General features: G+C 45.0%; 1 protein-coding gene across 2 annotated transcripts in view; it reads right to left on the bottom strand.

Annotated features, from left to right (window-relative positions):
• Positions 1 to 575: 575 nt before the first annotated feature.
• The window catches only part of LOC119187546 (large ribosomal subunit protein eL14), a 223,761-nt gene continuing 200,621 nt past the window's right edge, over positions 576 to 23,715 (bottom strand). For both annotated transcript variants that reach the window (XM_075878661.1, XM_075878662.1), the window contains 3 exons: positions 13,961 to 14,155; positions 5,810 to 5,863; positions 576 to 717 (listed from right to left, as the gene is read on the bottom strand). In XM_075878661.1, coding sequence (XP_075734776.1) covers positions 604 to 717; positions 5,810 to 5,863; positions 13,961 to 14,155 — 363 coding nt within the window. In that variant the 3' untranslated portion in view covers positions 576 to 603. The remainder of the gene's footprint in view (positions 718 to 5,809; positions 5,864 to 13,960; positions 14,156 to 23,715) is intronic.

Below are 23,715 nucleotides of genomic sequence, written 5' to 3'. Positions count from 1 at the left end.
CATATTTAAAAAAATGTTTTTAAACCCAGACTACATGCAATGAACAAAAAGCAGAGGTTTTGTAAATTCCACAAGTTCATTGGCAATCTACTGCTGACCAGACCTAAAGTATTCGTGAATTGCAAATTGCTTCTTTGCTATATGTGCCGTCAGCACAAAGTTCTCTATTCCAGTTGAGATGCATCATGGTTTACCATGCATGTACTTCATTTACATTTGTTTACTAGCAAAGCCTTATTTTTTGAAGGCCTGAAGTGCTTATTTTTTATTTTTAGACTGTTAAGATTATATAAGCACCCACATTTTTAGATAGTATTGGGAAACCAGCAGATATTTTCCGGTATGGAACCACAAAAAAGTATGAATTAACCATGTTAAGTATATATAAAGAATAGAAAACCAACCGAAATATTGAATTATGTTTGAATTACCAAAAGTATGAATTATCACAAGTCTACTGTATACACTGCAGAGCCTTGGTGGCGAAGGTAAGAGGGACACAATCAGCTTATGCAAAAAGAAGCACATAGCGTGATCTACACAACCTACAAACAAAACAACACCACTGCCAAGAGTTTCCATCAGCAAATTTATTTACTGCATTCACTTTTTTTTGGGTGCAGTTTTCTTTTCACTCTTCTCTGGCTGGGCTTTCTTGGCAGCCTTCTTTGAAATGGACTTCAATTTCAAGAAGCGGAGCCGCACAACCTTGTTGAACTGTGGACAAAGAAAAAAAATCTGGTTTTGCGCTGTGTTAAATTAACCACCTGCACGTTAAGCATAGTATGTAGTCTAATGACAGAGCAAAGTACTATGGGGCAACTATACAATTTTCATGTAGTGTACATGCAAGCACTAGTTGTCTCTGTGTGCTACTTGAAGTGCATAGCATCCCCAACAATGCCAAAGGGGGACTGTTTGCTTCCACCCCCTCCCTACTAGAACACCATCACAGAAAGAAGGGGGGAGGCAAACAGTCCTGCAAGCGTCAACATTAACATTGCAATCATATAATCACTTATGAACAATGCAGATAGGGTGTCCCTACCACAGCAGAATCTCTGTGATATGTACCACATATCACAGAGATTGAAAACATCCCTATACCCGAAACTTCGCATAATAGAAAAACAAGCAAAATGTTTTTCCAAACCTCGATATACACACTAAACATTCCTTTCCATCAAAAGAACTCGCCATCTGGGACACGCACAAACAGACTAATTAAGAACGGTGCAGCTGGCTGCCACGAAAGTGCACGTCAAACAAAGCTTGAAGTCCACTCTACTGTACTTGCATGCGAAAATTGACAAGACCCCCCCCCCCCCCCCCCAACCTATCGCTGCGTTAGCCGCGTATCCTCAGAGCTCGCAGCTGGCTGCCAGTAAAGTGCATGTCAAAGCTTTGAACGGGCCCTGCAACACTTTTTGAACATCGCCAGCAAAAGCTGCCGATCAGCAGTAGGGGCTCCCGACAACACGCGAGCCAAATATTGTAGCGCAGCACACGGCCTGGAATTCACAATAAATTATCAGTCAGCTAAAAATTGCTTTCTCTTTTCTCGAGAAATCATGGAATGCGCCCGAAAATCAGACGTAGCAAGCCCATATATCAGCCATTGGCTGATTTGAACATGGTGTGTTCGCTCGTTACAAAGATTGCCACGGGAGGCCGGGGCTTGTCCACGCGTGTGATCACACTGAATGAATGGATGGTAAAACTTTATTTCGTTAGAAAGCAAATGTGGATGAATCCGTGTTAGATGGCCATCAACCCAAGGTTGGCGGCGACCGGTGTGGCCCACTCCATGACCCTTAACTGGACGACTGTGTCCGAGTTGTCCACACTGCCTCCCAGTGCTCAAGAGAGGGATCACGCATAATGTCCACCGGCGGCGGCACTATGCTACATTCCCAAAGTATGTGATCATATGTTGCCACAGCCTGACACCATTTGCATTGTGGCTTTATTTCCTCCAGGTATATTTTGTTCAACACGTAAGGATTGGGTGAAGATCGCATCTGCAGTTTTCTCCAGACGCATTCATGTGCCTTAGTCAACCGCATGTGTGGGGGCGGATAAAACCTCCACTCTAATTTATAACGATCCGTTATGTCATGAAAGGGGACCAGCCCATCTCTCGAGGACCTACGCGAAAGCTAGCGGCTTATTCGGCTGACGAAACCTCGAGCATTCAGGTGAGCCACCTTGTTCCCAGGGTTCCCAGAAATTTCTATTTCTCGAATTTCTCGTCCTGTGGCCCCATGCTTATGCAAAAGCTGTGCCTTCGAAGGGGAAAAAAGAAAAAAGTGCTCCAGGTCACGAGGCTCGCGTGATGTTTTTCTGTGGCCCTGCCATCCCTCCCTGCATAGCTTCCAGCGCTTTCGTCAGGGCGAGAGAAGAGAGAATGCAATTGTAGCATGCGACAAACCTTTGTAACTCCACTCACATTGGACGAATTTTCAAAATTTTTGTGGCATCGAATTCATGAGGCAATAACCTCTTCCAGTGAATTCATTCCATTGTTACTTGAAAGAGTGTTTCAGGGCCCCTCCACTGTAGTCGTATGCGGAGATGAAGATTGAACACCCCCCCCCCCTCCCGCCTTTAATCTGTTGCTTCGTTAGCCGCGTATCTTCAGAGCTCGCAGCCCCAATCGCCAATTGCATTGCAGCGACCGCAGTGGTTGCGGCAAATTATAGTTTTGTTAATAATTCACGTCCCCTGCCTGCGCGGAGCACGGACGAGCTGTCCCACGCAAGATAGGATGGCAGAGCCAGTACCCATCAAGGCGGCCCTTCGACTGGAAGATAATTCAAACGCAACCCTTTTCCAGGAACATGACACCTGGTAAGGACGACGAGAGGCGCACCGCATGAACCAAAGCCATGGCCCGGAAGCTGGAAGAGAGCCCCAGGGTCATGTACGTGGACGCCTCGCTCCGAAAACAGTGACTGTGCTGCGGTAGTGGTTACGTCCATTGACAGGCTAATCGTCAGCGCGTCCCTGAGGACAAAAGACCCTGCAATTGCCGATGAAGTGGCTGTGGCCCTCGCACTCGTACAGCCAAGCGTGGACACAGTGGTCACCGACTCATGGAAGCTTCCGCAGGGGAGTAATCTCATTCGTGGCACGAGCCATTCTATCCAAATACAGGCCTCCGGGAAGAGCCGTAGGGCTCGTGTGGGTCCCGGCTCACTCGCAGGTAGCAGGCAACACCATTGCCGACTATCATGCCCGAGAGGGAAGGTGCAGACTACCAGAACCGCACCCCAACCTGACCAGGAAACAACAGACGATATTGCGTCAAGCGCAGGCGGGATCGCTTGAGCATCCCGTACTGCTGAACCGCATGTACCCTGCGGAACACGACACGCTCTGTCCGTTTTGTAAAATAGAAAATGGCACAGTGTTGCACATCTTGGCAGAATGCATAGAACTTAAGAACCCCCCAGCGTCCCTTCCTCCTGACACCCCGAATCCTCAACCCCTTGAGCTTTGGGAAACTGTTATCCAGCCCCGCCCTACCGACTCAGTGTGCAATGACTGACAGGGGCCAAGAGCTGCTGGATACATACGGGTCCCGTAACTAGGGAACCAACCGTATGCCGTCTGGTGCCTGCGCACACTACCAACAATGTTGGGCACAATAAATGTTGATTGATCATGCCCGCGCACTTGCCTTCAAGACTGTTGTTTTTTGCTAGTATCAATGATTGCACCTCTCGTTTGGTCGTCAAGAGTTTGTGGAAAGAACCGTGGCATTCTTCCCGACGGTGTTTGGCTAGAGTTTGCTGTAGCTGTTCATTCCTTAAGAGTAGCTTCTAGTTTCTTTTTTGTTAACATTTCGACCTCTCCCTCAATGCAACATATCCTTTTCTGTTTTTTTTTTATCCTCCTCCAGCCTTTTCAGAGTTTCCAAAAATGTGCGGTGTTAGTTTCTTTTGTGATGGGCACATCTGCCTGCTACACAAAAATGTGCACACTATGTCTGCCACTTGCTATATACACAGAATCACAATGTGCCGAGAAATGCGCAACAATATTGGTTAAAAAGAAAATTCAAGAATTTGCATCGATTCACAAGAAATCCAGCACTTTCAAGGCCTTGAAAATAACCTTTTCTAATTCAAGGACCTGAATGAATCCTGAAAATTAGAGCACGAACTGTTACTGACAAGGACAGGCTGTTACTGTTACTGACAGTAACACTGTTACCTAACACTGAACTGTTACTGACAAGGTAGCAAGTCATTACAAAACACTCAAATGAAGGACTTGCATCATGATCAGTTGAAAATGCCAGGCATGCTGTGTTTTCACAATGCCAGTAACAATGCTCTCTTCAAGAGAACATGCCTGGCATCCCGGCAAAGACAAGGGACAAAGAATCAGACATGAGCGGTGATCAGAGTCAGAAAACGTGTCGTCCAATAATTTGTCCTTTGTTTGTGCTGCACCTGCATGTTCAACTAAATATTAAAACACCAACTCGCCTGGCTTTGAATGTTAGTCTATTGTGTTAATCTATACAGTCTCTGTGTGGCCAGCAGTCTCAAGCTGGCAGTCTTCTACTAATATTTTGAAAAGTAAAAATTAATCACAAACTTGTTACCGGGAGAACTTTCATTGAAAAGATGATTGAATGTTGCTGTAAAACCTCATTACCATGAAACAGACAAGTACAATGCTTATCTAGCACTTTAAGGGGGTTTGGTAGGGTAAATGGTACATGTCAGTTTTAGTGTAATACATATGTTAAAGAAACGACTGGAAGTATCCTCATAAAATTTTAAGTGCTCCCAAAAAAATGCCCCTGGGTGTCAAGTGACACCATTTTTTAAAGGGGCTTCACCTATTGCATGTACCTTTTCTCTGCAGGTATTGAAAGGAATGTAACGATTAACAGCCCTGTTGAGGCTTATCACTTACATTTTAACTGACAAAATACATTTTTTTAAGGAAGTTTTCTAAAAAAAAAAGGTACTGCATGCACAAGGCCACAGAGGGTGCATATTGTGTAATTCTTTTACAGCTTTACTGTGTATAAAATCAGCAATTAAAAAGATCAGTTTGTTCTTAAGTTGTAGCTCCTGCATACAAAGTTTCATCGAAATCGATTGAATACTTTTTGAAAAAAAAAAAAAAAGGCGCATTAAAGTTGAAAAATTTATAAAAAATGCTTTTTGTGAAAAACATTTTATCTGCGCGTACTGCTTACGCCAGGGGGCACGTGACGTACTTCGGAACGGAATTTGGTCTGGTTGGAGCAGCAAGTCGATGTCGAGCTTTCACAGGTTCGTTCGTCAGAGTATAAAGAATTTTTTTTTTGTGTGTCAAAATTATAGGTTTAATTTTGGGGGGAGGGGGAGGGGGCTTTACCTTAACCATACCCCCTTAAACTTCATTACATAACATTAGTAAACAATGAACTTAAAAATTTTTGCTGAAGAGCACTAAAAACAGACAAGAGGCTGACAAGGACAGTGCAAGTGCTGTCCTTGTCAGCCTTTTCTGTTTGTTTTTTAGCACACTTACACAAAATTTTCAATTATGAACATAATCCAACTGGCCCAACTTGCCATCTTGCTGTAACAAATTTAGAGCTGCTTGAAGTCACCCATCAAGCTAAACATCATGATTTATGGCTGGATTTGGCCACCTTTACATTAACCAAAACACAGGCATATATCCCACACCCTAAACTACCTCCCTTGAATTGAAACCAGATGCTGACCGAAGACAGCAAAGACCAATCACACAGCCTCTTAAAACTGACACAAAATGCTGGATTTCAAGATGTACATACAGACTGCTTTGCCCGCCGAAGCTTGAACCGGTCGAAATCATTCATGTTGGCTTTCTGTTCAAAAACACAGACAAGTGAGCAGATTAGGGCAGCACAACTTAACAAGTCACTAAGCATAATGCACCGTAAATCAGCATCCAAATATCGTCAAATACGAATCAGACGGCACTTCCTGGATTACTTCATCACATGCCCAAGAATGATGTACTGCTACACAAGTGACTGGCACAACCCCGACAATGCAAAGTAGTATTAATGGTAATAAGTAAGGGGGGACACAGGTCTTGTAACGATAGAAAATGGCCAAAAAGTGGATTTTTTTGCAAAACTATTTCGTGCATTTGTACCTCTGAGCACCTACTTTCAAATTAGTAATGCTAAATTCGGTCAGGAAATATGATATAACAGGCCTTCAAAGCACTCCGGCAGCAGTCAAATGCCCCCAAAAGAACGAAATTTGTTCGAACTTTGCGCGCGCCATTACCATTGTAGCAGGCCGAGCACCGCCATATTGAGCTATATTTGAAGCTGTTATCTTGGTGCGCAATTTGCGCTTTCTCGAAATGGCATCGTCCAAGCACACTGGACACCATTGCGGATCTCCTGAAGGTAGTTCTCTGGTTGCTAATTGGCTCTCACTGTGCGCATTTCGAGCGCACTGTACTGAGTCTCCTAATGGCCGACGTGCGTTTCAAGAGCGGTGTTCCACGCTTTTGATTGGCTGGTGTAATCAACCGCTTGTTTTTTTTGTGCGTTTGCATCGTGGCTGATCGATTGTGTGCATCTGCTTTTTTGCTCGTGCATGTTCCTCGATGCACCATGTTAGTGCTTTGCGCCGGTAGTTTTTCAAGAGATCGATATGCTTGGAGACATCTGAAACCGTCCTCGCAACGATCTTTTGGAAACGGTAAAAGACAGGCTCAGGACAAGAAGGTGCCGGATAGAAGTGCACCGTCGGGACGAGAGTTGTGGTGAAGTCGGTGCCCACTCAGCACCTTTATGTTCATGATCCGCTCAGTGTGCATAACAATCACGTGAGCAGTGGAACAGAGTGCATGTCACACTCCACACACGATATCGACTGAGCGAAGGAAAATCCCCTTTGTTTCGCCGCAATTTTGCAGACATACTTGTCAGAAACGCTAAATATATGCGGTTCCCTGCACTGTCTTTGGAAGCAACATCAACGCATGACTGAGCATAAGCGACGCTCAGCTCATACTATTACACAGGGCAGCATGCTGCCTAACATTCAGGCAGTTAAGTAATGATTAACATGCAGGTGGTTAATGAGAATAAAGTTATTAATTTATGAGGGACCGGTGGCTTTAGTCCCATACCCCATGGTCTTTTCAAGACCCCCCCTCTTTCAAACACTTGCCATGGCGAGGCTAAGGTCTTGCTTTTCAAGAATATTGTTTTGTTTAAAGCTTGGACTGCAACCCGCTGGCTATGGCTATACTTTGCTATGTCCCTGCGCAAGACCATTCCTTGTTCTACGTCATGTCCACCATGTCAAGGCACACATGCATGAGTGATATTTCACGTCTGTCCAGGGCACGCGGCGATGCAAAATTCGGCAGACTAGATCGTGAGCACCCAGCGCATTCATTTCTCTTGTCAGCTCGAAATGCTCAAACCAGGTGACAGGCCCGGCGTTCACAGACAGAGTAGCAAGTGACCCTATGCGACTAGACCAAGTTAACACGAGGCTAAAAGAACCTTCTGGTCTATTAGCAGTGCTCCTCATGTGGTGCTTTTCTCAGCCATGCCGAAAAGAAAGAGACCAAGGAGCGTGTTTATTATATGGTGGTCACTTAAGTCACCATGCTGCACAACAAAAGAAGATACCGTGTCGTGCAAGCCCTGCTGGAAAAAAATTGCATGGCTAAGTCAAACTATCGGTGCATCTATACCATCATAAGCGCAACATTTATTGTTGCTTTACTGTCGTAGACACGGGCCCAGCGTGTATTATAAGATTGTGTGAACAATAATATGAGTGAATCACACTTCCAGAGTTCGTACAGATTTCCAAAGCAAAAACTGAAAGATATTCAAGGACTCTCCAGGACCTGTAGCAAGTTTTTCAAGAACTCAAAGCGGCATGTTTGTAGGGACCGAGTTGTGCAGCTACATAGCAGTGTAGCTGACTTAGTCATGTGGTCACAAAGTTTTGCACGCGTCATGCTGAGTATTGTCAGCTCTCGCACACATGTGCCACACAAGCACCTGCAAAACAAACTCGCTGCTACTTGCAGCAGCTGTGATGCTTTACCGGTATGTACAGGGCGGAAGTCTGGAGGTCACTCAGCTGACTACAAATCTGGCATGACTTCACTAGAACTTTTGTTGCCCTTCCTGTAGAGCCAGGTCAGTGTTAAACGTGCTCGCGATAGGTCTCGATTAGGAGAACGAGCATTTAGGTACACTTGGGAAGGGACTTAAAATATATTCTTACACACGGTGCTTGCTATAGCCTTGAAATTTGATGGCACCATTCCATCAAGAGTGTCAGCTTGTGCACAGTTGACACTCGCAGCACGTTGCTCAACAAGTAACAACTGGGACAGTGGTTAATTTATACTTATCCTGTGGATACATGTGTGTTCCTTTCTAGCAAAGTTCTTGGTTTGTTTAAGCAGCATGCTTCTAGTGTCGGGCTATGACAGTCGTTCATTAGCAGTTGTCCTGTGCGCTTTCTTTTCGTGCATCCTTCGTGCTTGAGCGGCGCGTTGCATGTATGGGGTTGCTTGCCCTTGGTGTGACATTCTAATTTCTTGACATCACATTCAGTGCTTCACCCTCACCAGAAACTTAACTTTTTTTCACATGCGACCTTGCAAAATTAGATCATGTGCACCCACGCCGCATTACTGGTTCAGAAATGGGGATTTTGACACGTTCACACACCAATGTACCACATTTAAGAGGTTGCGATGTCGATATGAGAGTGCACTGCTCAGGAAATTCAAGGATTTTCAAGGATGGCAAAAAATTCTAGTATTTTTAAGGGCCTTCAAAATGCACTTTTGGAATTCAAAGGTTCTCAGGGACCTGTACGAACACAGACTTCAAAATTATGGAGCATCGTTACAATTGAAAATTTTGAGATAAAGATGGATAACAGCATATATATAAATACAGTGAAACTGATTATACGTCCTCCGGTTTCGCGACGACCTGCATTTTACGACGAATCTGTTTAGTCCCGGCAAAATCTCTATAAAAACAATTTATTAAAAACCTTGGTTATACAACCCAGTTTTACGTCGGCCCCACATCTCACTTGACTCAGATTCCGTCGGAAAAAAAAAAACACCTTTACTCGAATCATATGTCGACCAAATATTCACGAGTGTGAAATACGAAGTTGCGTACCCTAAGGAGGACTACAGGAAAAAGTGAATCATCTTAATTGAATGTAAAATTTATTCTCCCGGAAGTTCATGCACTTCTACATATGCCTCAATCGCGTGCATGCTTATCCGGGGTTGTTGCCTAGTAAAGCTCTATTCACATTAGGTTCAACTGACCAAAAAGCTGATATTTTCACATTTTCGGTCCGTGGAAATATTTCCTGGTCGACATATGGCTGATCTGCCTCTGTCACACTCGCAGTCACTGGTTTGTGCACGCATAAGGACATGCCGCAGCTGCTTTCGCAGTGAAATTACTTTCACTTGACGTCAACTTTCATAATAATAGTGGGACACCACTGGTTACACTTCACGAGGCAACAAATTACAATCCGCACATCTCAGTCGGGCACGAATGCATTGTACATAAACTCGTCCATCGCCATTATGCGATAACGATGGCCCTGCGTCCGACTCTTCTGATAGGAGGCTCATGGCAACACGGTTTCGGTTGCACGTGCAGGCATTTTTTGGACTGTGTAGAAAGATGTGCGTTGGATTTGATTGTTTTTAGGGCTGAGAGTGAAGATTCGCTTGGACCTCATTCAACTAATTATTGCTGCCATTAGCTACCACTGGCAACAATAACTTAAATCTAGTCTCATTACAGAGGCATAAGAACGTGCCGTGGGCTTATTCAGGCAGTCTGTACCCATTTTTTGGGCTAGGCCGAGTGTTGTGGTCTATAATAGCTTTTCCGATTATACGACGCACGAGTTATAGGACGGTGTTGCACGGTCCCCCAAAAGTTGTATAATCGGGGTTCCACTGTAGCATAGCTCCATATGGCAGATCTTTGGCTACAAATGCATCTTAAAAAAAAAAAAAAAAAAAAAGAGAGAGGGGCAAGTACTTTAATCACTCAAAAGAAATGACCTATTTAGACCACTTATTTTCTCAAAATTTTCTCGTAATGAATTATTTTCTCATAACTAATTGAGGAACAATAAAACCAATCATATTTGCGAAAACTGGAGAGAAACATACACACTGAATTTTATTAAAATATATAGCTAATAATAATATTTTCTTTTTAGACATGCATATGCGCATGTCTAAACAGTTTAAACTAAAGCCACTGGTTCGTCGTGAATTTATAACCCAATTCTTAATGAACCACCTGCATGTTAATCATTACTTGACTGCCTGGATGTTAGGCAACATGCTGCCCTTTGTAGTAGGTTGCTATGAGCTGAGCACCGCTTACGCTCAGTCACGCGTTGATGTAGCGTCCTAAGACAGTGCAGGAACGATTTCGCGTTTCTGACAACCGCGTTTGCAAAATTGCGGTGAAACCAAGCGGACGAACCTTTACCTTTCAATTGCCTTCGCAAGCGAAGCGTGACATGCGCGCTCTGTTACGCTGCTCGCGCCATCATTTTGCACACGGAGCAGATTGTAAGCGTAAAGTGCCTAATGGCCACCTACTCCACCAAACTCACTCCCTGACGGTGCACTTCTAGCTGGCGCCTTCTTGTTGCAAATCTGCACCACTTCCAAAAGCTCGTTGCGAGGATGGTTTCAGACGAGAATCTCCAAACATTTCGATCACGTGGATTAACTACCTGCACAAAGCACAAGAGCAGACGCACACAATCGGACAGCCATGACAATGAACATGCAAGGGGGAGAGAAAAAAAGCGGTCACGCCAGTCAATGGGAAACATGGAACGGTGCTCTTGAAAAGTGGGCCGGCCACACCAGCCAGTGCGAGCCTCAGTACGGTGCACTCAAAATATCTGCAGAGTGAGAGCCCATCAGCAACCCGGGAATGACCTTCAGAAAACGTGTGACAGCAGCCATTCCGCTTGGACACACAAAGAAAACAGCTAAGAATCTAGCTGAATGCACAAACAGAACCTTGAAGTAATTGCAGCGTAACAACGGAAACAAAAAAAAAACAAGGATAGAAAAGAGCACCGACTTTCAACAATGATATAATAGCGGAGTGGTGTACATATAAAAAGTTCGGTAGAACACCACTTAACAAACTTTCAGATTAACAAACTCTTAAAATAATCCCACGCCAACGGCTAATAGTTCCAATGTAAAATTATTCCCCTACTACGTACTTCAAAATACCGAACTTTTCAGAATAACGAGTGCTAATTTAGTTCCACGTTATATTAACGCCTCAGTACTACAACTCATGTTCTGAAATTTGTCGCGACCACCGGAGCAGTACCCAAGCAGACGACACAGCAAACGGACGCCTTGCTTCTGGAAAGACTATGGTGTGGAGGAGGAGGAGGGGGGAAAAAAATAAAGGGACGACTCTTTTTTTTTTTTTTTATTGAAACACAGACACCTCAGGTTTACAAGCGCAGAGGCAAGGGGCAACATGGGAGGGCAAGGTCAGCAAGGCAGAGTGGGAGTTGCGGAGCAGGAAGCAGAAAACGAAACGTGAGGAATTTGCTTTTTAACTCTTTCTTTTCTTCGGAAGAGGCGATGACAGCCGCGACACTGCGGGATTTTATCTCTGTCACTTACACATGAGATCTAGGAGGCTAAAGGGGTATAGGTGTTCTCTGAGGCCTTGTCAGTTGTGTTCATCTTTTCTGTTATTACTTATCCCGTCCGCAAAGCAAGTCCGCGTTCACACAGCGGTGCTACTACAATGAGATCATCTCTGCTTGACAAGGAAGCGGAAGCAGTTTTTGTTAAGGAGAATGTGAATAAGCTGGAGGCCTTCACGCTGCCAAGTTTGTGCTGAACGCGTCCAGAAAAAAAAAAATCGCACACATTCCTTTAAGGAAACATGCATTTTTGTGGTGTTCACTAGCGCATTTGTTTTTTATCGAGAAAAACTAGTTTAAGAAACCACCGTTGTAAAGTTAAGTCGTTTTGGTCGGTGGAAAATAAGTATTTATGGTTAATTTTTTGGGCTTTCACTATAACAACCTTTCAATATAACAAATTGCTGCAGTCCCCTCAAGTTCATTATACCGAGATTTTACTGTAAAAAGTGAAAGAACAAGAGAATGGACATGCGTAGAACCACTGCGATTACAATCTTAGCGAAACTCTTGTCTGTTGTTGATTGAGCTGGAAACACACAGCTTAAAAATGATCGAGACAAGCAATCTCTTTTCGCAACAGAGCAACTGATGGGGAACTTGCACACGTATCAAACTTATGTGATAGGCTTGAATTATCTCACGCGTGGCCCACGAGTGGTACTTGCCAATTACCTCGCGACGCTCAAAGAGGGGCACGCAGCCGCAGTTTCGGCAGTGGATTCCGAGGTGTCCTTGAACCGTATTGTGCAAATTATTAATGTGCTTTCTTAAACAGTCATTCAAGCCCCTTCCGGTTTGCCCCATGTATATCTTATTGCAGGATAGCGGAATAAGATTTACGACACCAATAACACAAGGTACAAAGCGCGTTCTGTGTTTCACAGAGCATCTTACTCTATTTGCAGCTGGATAATTCACAAACTTACAAAGCCTAGATAGCTTTTCCAGGGCGGAAAATACGAGAAATTCTAATTAAATAGTCAACGTCGCGCCGAATGAACAATTACACAGAGAAAGAAACACACAGACACAATGGGCGGCAGTTGTGCCTATGTGTGCTTGTTCATTTGGCGCAATGTTGACTATTTATCAAAACATGCACCAACTAGCCCAACAGGGAGTTCTACAACAGTGATACTAGCGCATTTTCAGATTTGTTTTTTTTTCAGCCTACACAAAACGCTGTGCAGACAAAGGACTGCAAGACAGTTCTTAGGAACTGATGCATTTTCAGGCTGAGATTGTCCTCCTTGATTTTGTTAATTACTTCAAAAGCTTATCCGTAACAGCAGAAATCAGAGCGTACATGTAACCAGCGCTTAAGAGGTGCTCGACCTGTGCTTTGAAACTGCGTTGCATCGAGTGCGAGCGTGACTTCTTAAGAGTGTTAACAAGAGCAACATTAATGATACCCCTTTTCAACAGTTTGAATGAGCTGATTGGAAAGGTAAAAGGGGTTTACCACTTCTCGGTGAGAACAGCCAGCACAAATGATTGCTCCGAAGACAGAGTGTTAGGTATAAGAACCTAGTCGAATTACCAGACGGTAGCTTATGAGTAAGCTCAAGAGTATGCAAGTGCTTCTTAAACAAAACTAGAAGACTAGGTTTGTTTAAGAACTTCAAAAACGGCACCCAAACAATCAACAAATGCAATGAAATCATCGACAAACCTACAGACCTTCACAACAAGAGACAAGTCGAAATCTTTTTGAATGTGGCGATCCTTATGCACGAAAAAGATGTCGCTCAAGACTGGTCAGCTCAAGATGGCGGCATTCAGCCTGCTGCACAATGCTCACGGTGCACGCGCGAAGTTCGAACAAACTTAATTTTTTTGGAAGTATTTTACCGCTGCCAGGGTGCTTTGAAGGCCCATTTAATCGTAGCTGCTCGGAGGTACAAACGTTCCAAAAAAAAAAAAAGTTTTGCAAAAAAACCATTTTTTTGCCATTTGTGATCGTTCTTAAGACCCCCTAACTTAACATTAAGTTTAGGTTTTTTTACTATGCGTAAGAGAACAGGTTGAATCTTTTAGTCATGTCATTAGCCTAGACATCTGTTGAACACAACACCATCGGCTAAATGGTGCGAATTCCCCTTACACTTGCAAATACTATTGCTTCCTTCAACTTAAACCTGAATATACAGTACATGGGGCTTAAGTTGAAACATAGAACCACCAATAAATGACAATGACTACAAAAAACACACCAAACGACGAGCAGCAAGCTTTTTGGCAAGTGCAGACTCATTCCACTTTTGAGTGACATCATTCTTCTTCCAGGCCTTTCGTACAACTTGTGTGGATGTGCCCATAGGGACTCGGATTTTTTGCCGAGTCAGTCTCATGTGCTTGAATGGAACTGCTTGGCGTGGTACTCCAGTTTCAGGACCATCGACCACAGCCTGAAACCAAAGAAACTTATCAGCACATGTTTCCTGTTCACATCAGTACATGACTGATCTTTCTCAACTTAGCACACTGTTACGAAAGAGCGAAAAAAAAGTTGCACTGAAACTTAAGCAGACACAGAAAAGCACAAGATGTGCACACTGTCTTGCTACTGTGGATCACTAACTGTTAAAAACAGTTACGATATAAAATCAGGTAAAAATGCCTTTTCATGGTTTTTTTCATTACATACAGTTTACCCTTTCATTTAACTGAATCATTTCAGTAGTTAAACATTTAAATATTCCTTGAATTTCATTATAGGTATCATTACATTCGCCAACTTATGGATGGTAATGCAGCATGTCTGGTATGGTGACTGCTTTGAGAATAGCAAATGGAAATACTGTCACATCGAGGCAGACAAGGAGGCAGCTGGGCCATTTTCGAGGTCACCGAGGATCTGGAAAACTCGGAACTAGCATGGTATTTGCAGTTTGGGCTGAAAGCTAAAATCAAACTGGCTGTGGCTGCACCTTGCGAGGAGAAGCAGAGCCCCAGATATTCACAGCTAAGCCGCAGCTTCTAGCAAACGAGGAATGGAATGTGGGGTTGAAGAAAAGGATAATGCACTATCTGCTGCAGCCCTTGCCAGAGCCCGCCTCGGTGACGAGGGATTAGTTGACTACTCCTCGTCCCCCCCCCCCCCTTTCTCCATAGGATCGGCTGAATGGGTTGGCATATTGTGACGATATGCTGGCCCACCACTACATTGTCCTACCTAAACAGTCAGGCAAGTTTGACACTTGTACTGGCAGCCGGTTTTTCGATCCTCACCCAGCTGCCAGAAGAATCTTGGAAACCAATATCATCGGACGTGCGCGAAACTTGGTGACGTGCGAGAAAACGGTGCAGTGCGTTTGTGACCATATTTGGGCATCGTGTAGACTGTGCCCTCTCCACATGCATTGTGTGGTGTCTTTCCCCTCCTTCGTGGATGGAGCACCTAGACCATAGAGCGCCCTATTGGCGGAAGCTGCGGACAATGTGCCCAGGGTTGGCAACGAGGCGCTATATAAGCCGAAGACTTTCGTGTATTTGAAGTTCTACAGTTCAACAGTTCTGATCACTTGATCACCTCCTTTCTAATTCTCAGTTACTAACCATGGAAATAAATCGTTATCGTTTTTATGAGCGCCTCATCTGACTTGTTCGACGATGGGTCCTAGGACGGAGGCCCGCTACCAAACTGAGACCCGCGGGACCCGGAGTCACAACAAAGCCAAGTCGGAGCGCTTTGAAACCAAAGTTAATGCGCGTCTACCGGGGTCACCGGTAGAGGTCTACCTGTGCATGTGCAAGGCAGCGGTGCAGGTGCAAGGCAGCGGTTGGCAAAGCACTTTGGCCAGTGGCTGAGTGGGGTGCAGTCACTCGGTGCTTGAGGCAAGTTTTTTTTTTGAAAGCTTAATCTTCATCTCAATGGCAACATTAGCTGTGGTATGCGTCAGAGAAGATCTGGGTGTGTGGTAAAGTGCGTGATGAACTACTTCCCACGGTGGCTGGCTGTTTATCAGGAGAAGTGAACACATGTGGCGGCCTGTGCGAGGAACAGCGGCATTGTCTTCGAAAATGGGCAGTGTTGACTGTGGTGTGCAGTGTGTGTTGAAAGACGTCGACAATATTGGTTCACCTTTACAGACGGTGAAACTGGGAATATTGTCTGCAGTGTGAATAATGCGATTCGTCCTGTTTGCGAAAACACTGGTATTCGTTGTGGGCCGGTTGCAGTAACCAGTTTTCGATGAAACTTTACGATCTGACAATTTAGCCAAGGTAAAAATACATTTCACGCGATCATCTGCGAGTGGGTACATCTCAGCGTAAGCGCGGCGCGCAAAAAAATAAAAGTGCATGACCTCCGGGTGATATATATGACTATGCATGAGCTATAAGCATGTTGTAGCATTGCCGAATTTGCATATACGCTTCACCACGGCTCGTATTGTCGGATACCCAATAGTTGTTCTATAAGCATGCTGTAGCGTTTCCGAATCTGTATATACACTTTACCATGGCTATAATTCGTATTGTCGGATACCGGATACGTGTTAACTTGAATTGCGGGTTTTGGGCGAGACACATGCACCACGCAGCACAAACAACTTTACAGAGGGTGTCAGCACCCCCACAATGGAAACAGTGGAGATTTTCGTTGCTTATCTACTTTGTACTTTTACGGCTCGATCCTTATGAAGTGACAATGTGCATGAGAAGTTCGTGTATCAGGCCTATAAAAGCATCATAGGTATAAAAACACATTATAGGTGTCAAATGCAGCAAGGTAACTGTGCCAGATATTGCATATTATTAAGTTGTCGGGTATCATATGAATTTTCACTGGATTATTGAGAAATGCAGTGGCTGAATTTTACTTTAACTTTCACGAGGATATGTTAACCTCAGCTTAACGCATGGCTGAGGTTTCTTTCTTTGTTTTCATTCATCTCCGATCAGACTTTTGCGCAATGATGTACCTCGTTTAAAGCAGCATTGCACATGCCACGATGAAAACTGAATAAGTTTACATCCATGCCATGCAAATATTTCTCAAAGTGCCAGTCTCCATGTACATTCAAAACGTTCGCTTTTGAAAAAGATCAGATTTTTTATGGCTGCCGTCTATGAGGGTGAAGCCCACTGCGTGCTTGTCGCGTCTCTCAGTACTCTAAATGAAGTTTCTCCATACATCCATTTACCATGAGCAAATTTCCACACTATGAGCGCGACCCTCTTTCAAATGCTGCGACTTTACGGCATAGCAATGTAGAAATTTCTGTCGACGGAATGCAGACACGCAGCTCTCCTATGCAGAAAGATACCGCCGGAGGAACTTCCTTGCCAATCAGCACCTGCTCCGAGAGAGGGTATGGCGGGCGGGGTGCATGCAGTGACGTCACACTGTTTACAAACTTAGGGAGAGGTCTATTCGGAACCAACTGCCACCGTTCGTAGTCAGCGAGGACATGGCGAAGTATCTTGTCAAGTTCGAACACGCCTGTGAGCGAAATGCCTTGGCGCGGTCTCTTTGGGCACAGAACCTGTTAGCTCTTCTTCCCGGCAAGGTGTCCGACGTCATAATGCATTGTTGAGGGAAGCATTTGAGAGCTATGACGAAATTAAGAAAGTGCTTTTGAGACGTTATAAGTTGTCACCCGAGGCTTTCCGGCAAAGGTTCCGGTATGCTAAAAAGGAGAATGAGTGATACGTTGACTTCGCATTTCGTCTTAAAGCCGATTTAATTGAATGGCTCAAGGGCAAAGGTGTTTATGACGATCGAGATAAGATGGTAGAATGCATTGCATTGGAGCGATTCTACCGCTGCATCAAGGAGCATGTCAAGCTTTGGCTGCAGGACAAACTTTGATGTACAGCTAAACAAAGCAGCAGAGTTAGTTAGCTGAGGAGTATTATACTCGCCGAAATTTGCATAGTAAGGCAGAGCACGTTGAAAAGGGTGAAAGGAAAGAGGGCTTTAAAAAAACCTGATGAACGGGAACCCACTCCGCACCGTGATTTCAGAGAGGACCCGTCTCTTACAAAGGACACTGTAGGGGAAGGGCAAACGGAAGCAGAGTGAGGTTCCTAAACAACGCACTGATACCACACGGGCGTTTGAATCACAGAAACCGCTAATCTGCTACAACTGCAAAAAGGAAGGGCACATCGCAGTAAACTGTAAGCAAAAGTTTGCTTTCGCAACAATCCGAGAATCGGAAAAGAACATGCGGTTGTTGGAGTGGGTTCCCGTTCATCAAATTAGTGTGAATGGAAAAACATGTCGAGCTCTTCAAGACTCAGCAGCAACCATGGACATTGTCCATTCTTTGTTGGCATCTCTGGACGACTTTACAAGAGAATGCGCATGGATCAGGCAGGCAAGTCACCGAGGAGCACAAAGCTTGCTTACCAATCGCTATGGTTGTCATTGAAGGCCCGTTCGGCAAGCTTTGCACCGAACCGGCTATGTCTGCCGCGCTTCCCGATCGTTTCCCGATTTTTTTTTTTCTCTAATAACTCTGAGCAGCTTTTTAAAGAGCAGGGTAAATCGTTCAACTTAGCGTAAATTGCCCTCACACGATCACAAGCGTGGAAGCTTTCGCAGGAACTTGATCTCGTTCAGTGCAGTGAAATACCACCTGCTAAAGAGGCTAATCTGCGTGACCTTGGCGGCGAGGCGATGGTGCCGCAGACAGGCGATTCTCCGAATGAGTCACCCGAGTCGCCCGTCGCGGAAGCCGTCTCTGTCGGCGGAGGAGACGACATGACGCCATTGGATGAGAGCGAGAGGGGTGCTACACTCTTGCCTGTAGTGGAAAGTTGTGAGCTGTCGAGGGTTGATCGAGAAACGCTCATGAGGACCTTTCGATTAAAGTGCTAATGAAAAGACTAAACTTGAGGAAAAAGAATGTTTTTTTTTAGAAGGCAGGGCTCTTGTATCAGAGCTACACAAATGTGCAAGGTTGAAAGTATGAGCAGTTCTTGGTGCCACAAAAGTAACGTCGACAACTACTGAAACTGGCGCATGAAAACGCATGAGCAGGGTATCTTGGCATAAAAAAGACCAAGGCTAGAGTTTCCCTTGAATTTTATTGGCCGAAACGCTGGAAGGATATCGAAGACTTTGTACGCTCATGCGACACTTGCCAGAGAGTGGGCAAATCTACGGACAAGTGGAAGGCACCCATGAAGCTGGCACCAATTATCACAGAACCTTTTCGGCGCCTAGTGATTGATATCGTCGGGCCATTGCCCGAGTCAAGGCAAGATTGTCGGCACATCCCGACGGCCCTCTGTGTAGCCACAAAATTTCCAGAACTGATACGACATAAGAGCTCGATTCCCCTCATGTCGTGGATGCACTGCTATATATACTTGCACGCGTCGGAACTCCTTCTGAAATCCAATGCGACAATGTTAGTGTCTTCACCAGTTGCCTCACCTCTACCTTTTTGGATGAATGTGGAATAAAAGTAGGGCACAGCTCGATCCATGACCCACAATCTAATCCGCTAGAGCGTATGCATTCCGTTCTGAAACGGATGCTGAGAGCTTTCTACTAAGAGCACAAATGCGACTGGGAAGCGTCTATTCCTCCCGCTTTGTTCGCTTTGAGATCAGCTCCTCATGAGAGCACTGGTTTTAGCCCTGCAGAGGTTGTGTATGGCAGGAGTTTGAGAACACCATTGCGAATGCTACGCGAGTCCTGGGAGGGATTCGATGAGTACCCTAATGTAGTTGCGTATGTTCTAGACCTCCTTCACAGGCTTGGAAAAACCAAAGATCTTGTGGAAAGCCACATGAAGGCTACACAAGTGTTGTCGAAGGAGTACTACGACAAATCGGTGAAGAAGCGCGCTTTTGAAGTAGGTCGTCGGGTACTGCTGCGGCCGTCCAAAAAGAACAAGCTTGAGGACCATTGGGAAGGGCCCGCCAAAGTAATTATCGAAGCTTTCCGATACCAATTATGAAGCGAAATTAGGAAGGCGGCCGAACAAAATTTACCACAGTAACGTGATGAAACTATACGTTCTATGTCAAGCGGTCGTAAATCTGCTTTTGAATGCTTCAGAGGAAGAGGGAGCAGAAATTTTGACCTCTAGTAATGTAATCGAAATGAAATCGGAGGTAATCTTGGAGCAGTTGAACCTAGAGCCTAGGTTAAGTCCGGAAGGAGGACTTCAGAAGGATTGTTTCGGAGTTTAAAGACGTGTTTTCGGATTGCCCCGGAAAGACGATGGTGATTGAAAACGATATCGAGCTAGTTTGTGAGGAGCCGTGCGTTTTAGTTATTACCTTCTCCACCTTTCGGTTTTTCGCTGGTGAGTCGGGGCAAAATTTTGTCATCACGACCTTAGCTGAGCGCTTTCGTCCAGAGTGATCTCAAGAGGCCAATTTTGTTCTGTATTCTGTTTGATTACGTTGTGGGACATGTAAAAAAATCTGAGTTCTCATTTCAAGAGTCTCATGTCCCACAAGTGCCTCATGATTTAGAGGGAACGAAATTTCGATAGACACGTAGCTAGGTATATGTTGTACTATACTTTATCTGGTGTCATACCTGCCAAGTTCAAGGATTCTGAATCCGGGAGATTTCCATAACGGTAGGAGGAGGGCACAAAAAAAAAAATACAAGGACATACAAACAAAAAAACATTGCGAAAAACAAAAGGTGGTGGGAGAGGGTCTCAAGCGCAAGTGCCAACATCAGCGTTGCGGTCTTATGTGGCTAGGAGCGGCCAAACACACGAGGGTAAAGTTTTTCACTAAGGTGAGAGTCTCAAAGGATCAACACAACTAGCAGAATCTGTTTCAGTCAAAACAACTCGCATGGGTCTTCCTGGGACACACGTGAACAGACGGGACGGCGCAGCTGACTGCCGCAAAAGCCCGGGTCAAAGCTTTGCTCACTACTACATTCTTTTGACAGGAACGCCAAAATACGTCTGGCCCCTTTTTATTCCGATAGCAATTATACGGACAGTCCAGGCTGTTTTTTGCCGTCACCGTCCTTCACAGTATATGTATACGTATCTATATATAATATAAACACTCAAAGAAAAAAATATAGCAGCATATCTACGTGGTGAATGATGGAGAGTGGGGCGAAGCATCGGTCCGTCTATTCATTCTTGCTTCCGTCCGTCTATGCGTCCGTCTGTGTGACCGTCCAAGCATCCATCCGCACGTCCATACGTGCGTCCGTCACTGCATTCGTCCATGCATCCACCCCTTCGTCCGTCCATGCATCTGTCTGTGTCTGTTCGTCCATCTAGTCAACACTCCAAGTACCACCATCTCGCATGTTTTCATCATATATTCCGCATATAGAAGCACCGCCATCCAGCAGACATTCTAAGGACTAAACGAGAGGTGGCACACGCACACTTTCGTACGGCTTGCGCTTCTTGTCTACTTCCCACCTTTAACCACCTCGAGTTCATGGTATATACTAGTTCACTGTATTCATGGCACTGCGGGCCAACGCTAGCTAAACCTTTCTAAAACCAAGGAGGTTACACCCAGCGAGTACAACGTAGCAACCCTTTCCTGTCAGATAGTGCTCAATGTACATGCCAATGGCTGCTAATGGGAAATGAGAGACAGGAGAATTCGGCTTTTACTTTCTTACGGCTTGCGCTTCGTATCTACTTCCCACCTTTAACCACCTCGAGTTCATGGTATATACTAGTTCACTGTATTCATGGCACAGCGGCTCAACGCTTGCTAAACCTTTTTAAAACTAAAGAGGTTACGCCCAGCGAGTATAACTTAGCAACTATTTCTTGTCAGATAGTGCTCAATGTACATGCCAATGGCTGCTAATGGGGAATGAGAAACAGGAGAATTCGGATTTTAGTTAACACGCACGCTGCGAATTTTTTATTGTTCAACAACGCACAGGAGAAATCTCCCACCGGCACCACCTTGCAGATCAAAGCGCAAGACATGTTACGCACTACTACGAGGAGAGACGAACGGGTGCCGCTTTAAGGAGATTCGCCTCTAAAACCCGCCCCCGCTCGGCACCAAGCTCGTCGCAATGTGCCGGCGTGTGCTTATGTCTCACGTGTACTTTGTCTCATGGATGGATGCCTGTGCACGCGTGCTTATCCTTTGGTGGGGGAATTGCGTGCCTTCGGCTTTCCCTGAAACGAAACCGTTAGTTGCCGGCCCCACAAAGGCCACTTTGGTCTCTACCCAGGCCCCTTTTGCGAAAACAGTGCACTTTTGCATACACAGCTTGTTAGTTTGTGCACTTGTTAGTTTGTATACACCTGTACCTGTGATTGCGTATCATGCATTGTTTTTGTTTAAACAGCACGTTACGCGTCAAGCGGTAAACGTAATCATTTCGCTCTCGTCCTGCGAGTATCGCTTTTGTGCGTCAGTGTGTGAGCAGCGCGCTGCACGTTTCGATCTGCTTGCCGTTCTCAGCCTTAAATTCCAAGTTGTTGCTGCAGCATTTATTGCTTTGCCCTTGCGGCGAAACTGTAGCCTTTTTATTTCTTACCTATTTACTGCCTTTAACCTACCGCTGTGTGCCCTCGGAGCTCGTAAACAACTATCGCATCGCCGCGGTTGCGGCAAACGGTAGTTCCAATTTACAATCCCCATGCGCTTGGCTGTGCACGCGCCTTCAAAACTAAGCCGTTTTATGCCATCTTCGATAGCATCTGCCGCAGGTTTGTCCGCAGTTTGCGGAAAGCAGCGCTGCTTTGACTGGTTGAGCACACACTTTCGGGGTTCTGTTACGTCACCATACATGATCATGTAAAGAGCGACCGCGGTTTCATCCACAGCGGGTGTGGCACCGACTATCACACGTACTGTAGAAGACAGTGCATGCGCCGGCCGCACATGTACTTCCGAAGCTTCGAGTACGCTGCTCTCGGCCTTCGTTTGACAGTTTCTGCACTAAAGTTCGTATCACCCGCCGAGACAAAAAAAAATGTGTTCGGAACATTCGAATTGAGGCCCAAGGAACATAGTGGAATTCAACTTGAAAATTTAAAGAATTCGTATCTGCCATGGCTTCGCATCGCTGAGATTGTACTTCCCGTTTAGATGAACGCCTCTTAAACTCATTTATAATAAAATGGGGTAGGTTCGAAAAGCCTGGAGCGGATGGAGCTGCTTTTTTGTCAACGCGGCCAGATCACGCACAGAAATTTCTATTTCCGAGAGATTTTCACGACAACCATACAAATGAAAGAAATGGTCGAAATCCGGGAGTCTCCCAGCCAATCCCAGAAACTTGGCAGGTATGGACGAGTGTGGCGACAATAGTAGCAAACATGTGTAGCCTGAAATCACTGTTTTGTACGGGTGGCGATGACGACAGCTGGATGTCTGCCAAATGCGTCGTTGCATAAACATACTATGTATAGGCAAAGTGGCTGACCGATTTCACGCGTATTTCGCTGATGCCCCACGGACTTGAAATGTTTCGATCACATGGTCTTCCCACTCGTCGTCACCCTCTCACCTGCTCTCCACAAGCGTGACACATTCCAGTGGCAGATCGAGTGGCCCTGCACTCAGTGCTCTACCTTTTACTCCCCACTGCCCTGCTCCTCTACTCCTGTTCTCTCAATGGCATTCGCCATAAAAATATATGCACACACACAAATACAGCAGAGCCAGTACAGCACTAGCAGTGAACATTATAACAAATGTCAAACATCAACGCTAGATGAATCACGCACTGTACACACATGCTTTCACTACAAAGATGAATCAGTGGTCAGATCCTTTTTCATCTTGAAATAAAAGCATGTGTTCCTCATTTATATCAGCTGTCACCTACTACAGTCAAAGAAAAATTTCTCGAACTTCACAAATGCACTACGAAGGTTCTTACAGTACTAATGCACATTTGCAACCGATTTTTAGGACGAATTTATGTTCCAGAGTTCAATTTTTCAAACAAAATCGTTTGTTTTGAGCTATGCCGCTCGCTTTTGAAAGTCGCCATGTATTTTTTATTGGCTTGGTCAAGTTTGGCTTACAGTGG

The sequence above is a fragment of the Rhipicephalus microplus genome, chromosome X, assembly GCF_043290135.1.
Source record: "Rhipicephalus microplus isolate Deutch F79 chromosome X, USDA_Rmic, whole genome shotgun sequence".
Lineage (NCBI taxonomy): Eukaryota > Metazoa > Arthropoda > Arachnida > Ixodida > Ixodidae > Rhipicephalus > Rhipicephalus microplus.
This window is presented reverse-complemented; position numbering and strand designations above follow the sequence as displayed.